Source organism: Halichoerus grypus, chromosome 15 (genome assembly GCF_964656455.1).
Source record: "Halichoerus grypus chromosome 15, mHalGry1.hap1.1, whole genome shotgun sequence".
Taxonomy (NCBI): domain Eukaryota; kingdom Metazoa; phylum Chordata; class Mammalia; order Carnivora; family Phocidae; genus Halichoerus; species Halichoerus grypus.
In genome coordinates this window covers 52,021,954-52,031,212 of record NC_135726.1, presented here as the reverse complement: position 1 = coordinate 52,031,212, position 9,259 = coordinate 52,021,954, and the positions used below count along the sequence as shown (strand labels likewise).

Below are 9,259 nucleotides of genomic sequence, written 5' to 3'. Positions count from 1 at the left end.
AAAAAAAAAAGGAAATTAATCAACCCAGTAGCACACCACCAAACTGTTATTTTGTAAAAGTGAACACAGGTTGACCAGAGTTCTTTGGGAATATTAGTTGCAACTGTCAGAGATCAATAAAAAAATCCAGAAATTTGGCATCAATTTAAGCAAACAAAGAGGCTCTATGAAGATTTTTCCCAATACTTTAGTAGCAGGGAATACGTAAAGTGTAAAAAGGTTTACCTAAAAGGTGGCAAATGCTACCTTGCTTTGACTGCATTGATTGCAACAGGAGTGTGGTGAGCTTACTTTTCACGTGATTTCTCAGTCATTTGGAACTTGCCTATTCAGATGCTTTGCCCATTTTTCTATTAGGCTGTTCATCTTTTGCTTATTAATTTGAATTCGTTGTTAATAAAGTTTAAAAATTAGATCATTGCTGTGATGTACAGTGAATATATTTTCCAAGTGAGCCATTTGTCTTCTTCTTCATAGTAACATTTGTCATGAAGTGGCTTTAAATGTTTGTGTTGGGGCGCCTGGGTGGCTCAGTCGGTTAAGCATCTGCCTTCAGCTCAGGTCATGATCTCAGGGTCCTGGGAGCAAGTCCTGCATTGGGCTCCCTGCTCAGTGGGGAGTCTGCTTCTCCCTCTTCCTCTCCCTCTGTGTGCTCTCTCTCTAATAAATAAATAAAATCTTTTAAAAAAATGTTTGTGCTGACAATTGATCTTCTTCCACTCATGGCCCCTAGGTTTTATATCCTGCTTAGAAAAGCCTTTCTCACACCAGGATGATGGATGAATTCATCTATATTTTCTTCTATAACTTCTGTACTGTTATTTTTAATATTTTATTCTTTGATCTAGCAAATTTATCTTTTATAAGGAAAACTAGCCCCCCCAGCACAAAAGCATCTATTCAATTATCTCTTTTCCCTCTGATCTGCAAAACCACCAAACAAAATATCCCAAATCCACGTGTCTGTTTCTGACTTGCTCTTCTGTTCTACTGCTTTCTCTGTGATTGTGGATTGGGTACATATTTGTATATCTTTTAATAACCCACAAGGCCATCCTTTTTCCTTGTCTGTTCTAGAATTTTCTTGGCTACTCCAGCTGTAAAAAATGTTAAACCATTCACTCTACAATCACAGGAAATGCTCAAATTAAACAGATCCTAAGGCTTGGAAGAATAATGGTAGTTTTTTGGGGTTTTGTTTTGTGTTGAATTTTTAACACTAACAACTGCTTACATCCTACCCACAAAGAGGTATTAGGAGAACACCTCCATTGACAACTGGCACAAAGTCATCTATAATGCCAGATTATGCTAGCAAAATTGGTTCCAGGTGCAGGGAAACTGGAGCAGACAGCAGACGGGCTAGAGAAGTTTCTACCATGTGGCTGAGCTCCCCTACTCCTGTAAGTGCATCATAGAGGGCATCCTTGGGCGGGAATTTTAAAACCATGGCAGCACAATGAAAAACAATATGGCATTTCTTCAAAATATTAAAAATAGAATTATCGTAGGACCAGCAATTCCACATCTGGGTACATACCCCGAAGAGCAGAAGGCAAGAACCCAAAGACATATTTGTATGCCTACTTTCGTAGCAGCCCTGTGGACTACAGTCAGAAAGGGGAAGCAACCCAAATGCCCCTCAGTGGATGAATGGATGAATGGATAAATGAAATGTGCTATACCCACATGATGAATGTCATTCAACTTTAAAAAAAGAAGGAAATTCTGACACAGGCTACCACCGAGATGAACCTTGAGGACATTACCCTCAGTGAAGCAAGCCAGTCACAAAAAGACAAACACTGTTATGAGGCCACTTATAGGAGGTGCCCGGGCTAGCCAAAGTGATGAGATTGAAAGTGGAATGCCGGTGGGGCACCCGGCTGGCTCGGTGGGCGGGGCATGCCACTCCCGATCTTGGGGTTGTGAGTTCGAGCCCCATGTTGGGCCCTAAGCTCACTAAAAAAAAAAAAAAAAAAAATAGAACGGTGGCTGCTGGGAGCTGGGAGGAGGGGGAATGAGGAATCATTGCTATTGTTTCTAGAGCTTTCATTTTACAAGATGAAGAGAGTTGCATGGATGGTGGTGGTGATGCTTGCACGACACTGAATGTACTCGATGCCACTGAACTGCACACTTAAAAATGGTGAAGATGATATGTCAAAACTCATCCAACAGGTCACTTAAGATTCGTGCATTTCACTGAATATAAAATATAAAGGGATAATAAACTTACATCTTTATTCTTCACCTATTTGCAATTCAGCACGTTAAGGGGCAGCTCTTTCTAGAGCCCCCGTGGGCCCCCGCCCTGGCCACTGTCGCTCCTTCGGTCACCTCCTTCCTCCTCACTGGGCTTCCAGCTCTGCCCTCAACCTCCCCCCCCCTCGCCCCCCGCAGCCTGTGAAAACCGAAGTCGGATCACGACCCTCTGCTCAGAACCTCCCATGGCTCCCAACTTACTCAGACTGAAGCCAAAGTCCATCCTTTCCGAAGCCCACAAGCCTCCCAGAACGCCCTGACCTCACCTCATTTCCTCCTCGCTCCGCCTCTCATCTGGCCACACCCACCTCCTCGTCCTCCTCCTGCGCTTTTTCTCAACCACCAGGCGTTCCTCACGCTCTCTTCCCTCTGCATGGGATGCTGTGCCACCAGCCGGCTGCCTGTCTCCCTCCCTCACCTCCCACCTGGGTGTTCAGATGTCACCTCCTCAGAGAGGCCCTCCCTGACCACTATGTAAAACAGCCAGCGCTTTTCCATATACACACGCACTCATCGGGCCCCTCTCCCTCCGCGGATTTCAGCACTGTGCTCACCACGCCTTCCGTATCACGCAGCTCCCTGCGCGCCGTCTACCTCCCACCGGAATGCCAGCCCCAGGAGGGCAGGAAACGTCGTCTGGTTCCTGGCTGTCACGGAGTCCATGCCCAGCACCTCGGGGCTGACCGAACGCACGGATGATCGAGGACACTGCCTTTAGGGCCTTGGGGGGGGGGGTGTGTGTACGCAGAGGCTCTTGGCATCACTCCCATCTCCCCCAGAGGAATGGTAAAGGCTGGGCCTTGCTCCCAGCACAGCCCTGAGCAGAATGCTGCCCCCTCCCAGAGAGGGGCTGAGAGGCTTCCTTGCAGACAGCCGAGTTCCCGGCATCTCGCCGGGCCCCATCCCTAGGTGTGCCCCCCCACCCCCCAACTTCGGGCCAAGTCAGCCTTTCAGACTCTACTGCCGGCCTGGGTGAACTACAGGGAGTGACTACATCTTGGGAGGTACTTAAAGATGTTGGCCAGATATGGCTTTTCCATAGAGGGAGAGGGGAAAATCACCCAATCCATAAACCCACTACCCAGGTCTCTGTGTGCCTCTACTCCGGCACCTCAGTCACTCCCCTGTCCCCAAACGCCAGCTTCCCTTTTGGTCTCTTGTGCTTCTTCCCTTCCTGACCATCTCCGTTGACCTTTCAGAACACCTCGCAGGGGAGGGCGCTGGGCAGGAGAAAACTGAAAAACCTGCTTCTGTCTGAGGGGAGGGGAGGAAAGGGCCTTCCTCTTCCAGCTGCTTTTCAAAGCGAACTAACATTTTCAGATAAATTCATGTCACCAGTTACCTGTTTTCGAAACTTCTAGAAACCCCAAGATCTGCGGGAGATCCTCTCGAGTTGGTGACAGGCCGCAGAGCAAAGAGGACACCTCAAAGGCATCTTCTGTCACGGAAAACTGACGATCCTTGCAGGACTGACAACAGCTCGTGCCACGCTGGGAGTCTAGGACAGTGTGTTGTTCACTGGGGGGACCCTCTTCTCAAATAATCCGTGACCTCACCTATAAGAGCGTCAACAGATACTTAATTTGCTAACTTAATTTTGTAACATACATGTTTAACCTTTACCCATCATGGTGGCCGTCTGTTAACACAATGAAGCTCTAATGGACCCGATTTTGAAACCGGGTGCTGGAGAGTCCCAGGCTTCCCTCACCTTGAGAGGCCAGCGCGCTCCTGTGTTTTGTTTTGCACAAACCCAAGGAAAAACCTCGAGATGCGCACGGATGATGCGGATCCGGAGGAAGAGCTGCAAACGGAAACCGGTTTCTTCTCCCCCCAGCCCCAGGCACCTTCAGTTAAGACTCATCCAGGTTTTTGAAATTAATTGTCATGTTTATTTGCAAGGCGGAATTACTAACAACATCTAACAACTGTTCACATTCTCAAGCACAAAAACTGAAGTCAGAAGAGAGCCCCTGGGGCGCCTGGGTGGCTCAGATGGTTCAGCGTCTGCCTCCGGCTCAGGTCACGATCCCAGGGTCCTGGGATCGAGTCCCGCATCGGGCTCCCTGCTCAGCAGGAAGCCTGCTTCTCCCTCTGCCTCTCTCTCTGTCTCTTATGAATAAATAAATTAAAAAAATCTTAAAAAAGAAAAAAAAAGAAGAGAGCCCCTGGACACATCAAAGGGCTGAAACTCCACGCGACGGTATTACTGAGCGCCACGTGAATACACTGACGTGCTATCATACAGCTGAACGTCACAGCGTTAACAAGAGCGTGTGAATTACAAAGGGAAACTTCTTCCAGAGCGTTACAGCACGGGGCATGCGCAGGATGCAATCTCTTCCACTTGCAACCTCTCTTATCAGCCACACTTATAAGAAGTTCGGCTATATGGAAATAGATGGCAGAAACAACTCACTGGAGACCTGTACGAAATCAAGTTCACTTAGGAACACAAGGTAATATTCTGATCGTCTCCTATTGTGACGGGTTTGGCTTACGACATTCAAGTTCCAGCTTTTTTTTTTTTATAGACATGAAAAAAATAGATTCGGTTTACATCTTTGAGCATGCCTTGGGCCTCCCGGGACACTTTTTGAGAACCATTGGTGTTGGGTATCCTGCCCCCTCCCCGTACACACACACACACACACACACACACACACACAGGAAACACGGTGTATGCTAGTCTATTCAGAGAACAGAAATTAACAGCCAACTTTTTAAGAATTTTTTCCCTCTCTTATTATAACGTGAGAAGTGTCTTCAGCCCCAAAGATGTGGAGAGTTTGGTAGTGCTGGATGGACTTGGGGCTGGGAAGCCAGAAGTGCTTCAGTCCTTCCCTACCAATCACCTTTCCTCCCCACAGGCTTCCTGAGAGCATCTGACCCCAAATGGGAGTCCAAGTACCATTTTTATTCACAGAACCTAAACCTCAAACACTTCAAAGCCTAAGCGCACACTCCTGTCCCCCAGAACTAACTCTTGGGACCTTCCTGCCCTCTGGCTAGTTAACTGGAGGATGGAAGCTGAAGAGCAGGAGGTACAAGGAAGGCAGGTCTGCTTTGAAGATCTATGCTTAACTTCCCAGTAGGTGAAACAGAGAGAAGGTGGGAGAAAGTGCCAGGCCCTGCATGTAGAGGTCGGCTCACTCTCCAGGAAGCAGGGAATAAGGATGAAAGGCAGAACATGAACAGGCACCCTGCCCATGTACGGAAAAGTGAATATTCTAGGATTTTCCCAGTCTGCTTAGCGATTCTCCAACCTCTGAAGGTGAGTCGAGGGGGAGGGGCAAAAGCGGGCCTGGCAGAGAAAAGAGCAGAGAGGTGCACCTCCCTCCCTTAACCTCTCCCACCTAAGAGCTCACGCATGGTTTTCCTCAGAGAGGCCCATCTCTCCAAACTGGGTCCCTAAGAGTCCAAAGTCATGGTTCATTCCTTAAGGAAAAAAACTTTGTTCCCCATTTGATACTTCGTCCTTGGTCTTCTTTCAACTCATAGGGTATGGGTGGCCCCCCGAATCAAAGCTTTCTGGGTTCTGTGGATAAATTAGAAGAGCTCACCAGGGAAGGAGATGTCATTTGGAATTTCTTTCTTACTTCCTTGGACCTTTTAAGTGCTTGAACATTTCTATCCCGCAACCAGGCTTCCAGAAAACTCCACCCTCAAAGCCATGGACCCTGACAAATGTTCTCACTCCCAACTATTCCATTCTTATCAAGGGAGCTAGGTCGGATGGAGTAGCAGAACGACTGGAGACTACCACAGTGACACTCAAGCAACAAAGGAGAGGTGAGGGGTTTGCTTTGCCACCTCCTGCCCATAGGTGTCCCCAAGGTTGGCCTTCAGGGGCTCCTAGGAGGGAGGTCAGGGCTCCCGCCCTCTAAAACCTCAACTGGCGTGTCATCCGCCTCCTCCACGGCACTGGGGTCCTCCTCCACGGCACTGGGGTCCTCCTCCACAGCACTGGCGTCCTCCTCGCACACCACCTGACCTGCCACGCCCCCTAGTGCCTCTGCGCCCACCTGCCGCTCCTGCTCGGGTGCCCCACTCATCCACTTGCCCTTGCTGGCACAACCCAAATGACTTCTGTTGTCATTCTGGCCACTGGAGGCATGAGGAGAGCCTTCCGGCTTGGCCTTTGGGCCCCGAGACGTCGAGGCTGGCAACCCCACGGGCTGGGGGCCTCGAAGGGCCTTCTGAGCTGAGCCATCTCTTCTTGAGCCCGGCCCTTTCTTCCCCATCACCGGCTTCTTGGCATCTTCTGAATCGACAAGGACGTATGAAACAGGGCCCAAGCTCACCTTCTTCTTCTTTCTCACGGGGGCAGGGCTCTTTGCCAAGGCCCAGCCCATGGCCTTCTTCTTTGGGGGGCCCTCCTGACCGCCATCTTGGTCTGACTGCGAAGCGACCCCAGGGCTCACAGCTTCTGACTGGGCATCACGGGATGGGCTGCTGGGAGCCTTCCAGGCACATTTCGCCACAGGCTTTTTCAAAGCCAACTCCTCCTGCTTCACACAGGGCTTTCTGTTGCTCCTGACGGATTCTGACACCTCCGTATTTTCAGCACCATCAGCCTCAGGATCCTCCAAGGAGGCTGAGCTGTTGGAATGGTGGCCTTTGGGCTTCTTCCAGAGCACTGATTCCTGCTTAGTGTTTTTTTTCTGCTTCTTTCTCCTGGAGCGACTTTTAGCTCCAACCCGGCGAACCAGAGGTTTGGGAGGGTCACCTCCGTCTTCCAGGTCATTCCAGGTGTCGGGATTCTCCATCTTCAAAGCAGAACCTAGTTCTGCAGCCCGCCCTGGCTCCTTCTTGACCTTCCTCCACGCTGCTAAGGCTGAGATGGCTACTGCCTGGGCATCAGCCACTTCTTGAGCCCTAGCTTCCTCGCGGCCGCAGATCTCGGCATCCATGTAGAAGATGATTTGCACCACTGCCCCCAGGAGCACCCCCAAAGCTTCTGCCCAGTTCTCTGGGGGCTGATTCTGGGGCCTTGGGGTTTGGCTGAGCTGGAGCAGGCGGACCACATCCTCCCAGGTACGCCCCTCGGCATCCAGGAATTCATTCAGATTTTTCAGAAACTCAGCATCCTGGGTGGGGTCTCTACAAACCACTCTCCAGACGCCCCCCCTTCCTGGGAATTCCCGGGGTATGGCCCTGAGATTCACACCCTCTCCGACCTCAATGAGGGCAGCTTTGGCATTCTCTTCCCTCAGAAAAATCTTATTGAGCACGAAGTATGGGCCCAGCGGGGAGAGGACCCCATTCAAAGTCTCCTCAATTTCTGCTTGACCACAGTCCTCTGGGATGCCCGTGACCAATAGGGACCTGTGGATGTCCACTTCCATCCCCCGGCACCAGTCCTCCAGAAGGTTCATGGCCATGGTCGCGGACACCTGGCGGCTCTAATCCCACGTGCACTCAACAGTCCATAAGATGGACGGTCCCCAGATATTAATCCTGTAAGGTGACAGGATAGGGAGGTCAGATTCCCCGGAAGACGGCCAGGCTCAGAGATCTCAGCTGCCCCCTGCGCGGCGGGCCCACAGGCGGCCTCGCGCTTCCCCAGGCCCCTCCTCCCCCAACCGGGCCCCGGGTGCTCACACGTGTCCTGCGACCCGCCGAGAACCGCGCTCGGCCCTGCCCCGGGCCCGGCCGGCGGCCGCCCAGCAGGGATCCGGCAGCCCCGCCCCCGGCCGCCCGGTCGGATCGGGCAGAGGACAGGCCGCCGGGATGCAGCCGCTCGCCAGGCGCCTGCTCGGCCCACCCAGGCCGGCTGCTCCCGGCCGAAAGGCTCGAGAAGCCGGCGTCCGCTCCCGCTCGGGCCCCGGCGGGTCACGCGGCGTCTCCCGTCGATCCCCGCAGCTGCGCGGAGCCGAGGCCGGCGTCGCAGCGCGCGCTTGCGCACTTGCGTCCGCGCCGGTCCAGCGGTCGTCATGGCAACCGGCCGTGGCTGCGGATGCGCCCTCCGGCCTGAGGGGGGGCCCAGCGCGAGAGTTGGGGCGGCGGGTAGGGGGCATTCAGCAGCTCACCGAGCAAAGGGTCTGCGCATTCTCCGATTTTCCCTCCAGACGCACTCTTTCCACTCTTTTCAATTCAACGTGGGCCTCGGGGACCGGGGTGGAGTGCCCCGACTTCTATGATGGCAACCACTTAGCCCTCCTAACCTCTCCCTTTCTGCTGGGTTGAGCCCACGGGACTCCTGGGAGCCACCAGAAACCCGAGGGCGAGAGGAAACAGCAGCTTTACTCCCCCCTGAGTTCCTCTAACAAAGCCGAAGCTCCTGACAGCTCTGTCATTCGGCCACAGTTACCCTGCTTCCAGAAATATCCAGGAGCTTCTAGAAACTCCCGCCTTCTGCCCCACGTGCCCTTCAAGCCTGGGCGTAGTGCCTCACCTCTCCTCGGTGGCTTCCTCAACTTGCTGCCCACAGGCAACACCTTTGTTGATGGTTAATGAAGCACTTCTCAATGACTCCGTTTGAGTTGCTGTTTCCCGTCAGGACCTCACTGATGCACCTAACAGTGCTGCTTACTGCTGCACGGCCTCGGACACGGTGAGCTCTCCAGGCTCCTTCCTCTTCTTCCTAAAAGGAATACCAGTAAAAACCTTCCCGATCAGCACTTTGAAGGTTCAGGGATATCACATAGGAAAGATGCAGCGAAGTACAATTTTGGCCTGAGTATTGAACCAAAATCTGTAATTTGGATTCCATTTTGGAATTGGGGCCTTTGCAAGACCAAATAGCCAAATGCGTGTTCAGCTGTCACCTCTAGCATCCCTGAACGTGGGCGTGATCAGTCCTTTGATTTTGCAATATGTGTGTGATTGCCCAAGTTCCCATGATATTTCATGGAAAAAAAAAAAAAAGACATGTCATTCAAATTGTTAAATCTGAATATCTCATTCCAATAAACACTCTAGCTATAACTAGAGTTTAAAAATCTCATGTACTTTACCTGTGGAAATTCTATTAATCAGCTGAAGAATGAAT

At 51.6% G+C, this 9,259-nt stretch overlaps 1 protein-coding gene across 1 annotated transcript; it reads right to left on the bottom strand.

Annotated features, from left to right (window-relative positions):
* Positions 1–4,134: 4,134 nt before the first annotated feature.
* On the bottom strand, positions 4,135–8,149 carry PNMA8A (PNMA family member 8A). The gene is made up of 2 exons (XM_078063640.1): positions 7,870–8,149; positions 4,135–7,725 (listed from the first exon to the last, which is right to left on the bottom strand). Exon 2 carries the CDS (start codon positions 7,647–7,649, stop codon positions 6,111–6,113), a length of 1,539 nt encoding a protein of 512 aa, XP_077919766.1. The 5' UTR covers positions 7,650–7,725; positions 7,870–8,149; the 3' UTR covers positions 4,135–6,110.
* Positions 8,150–9,259: the final 1,110 nt, after the last annotated feature.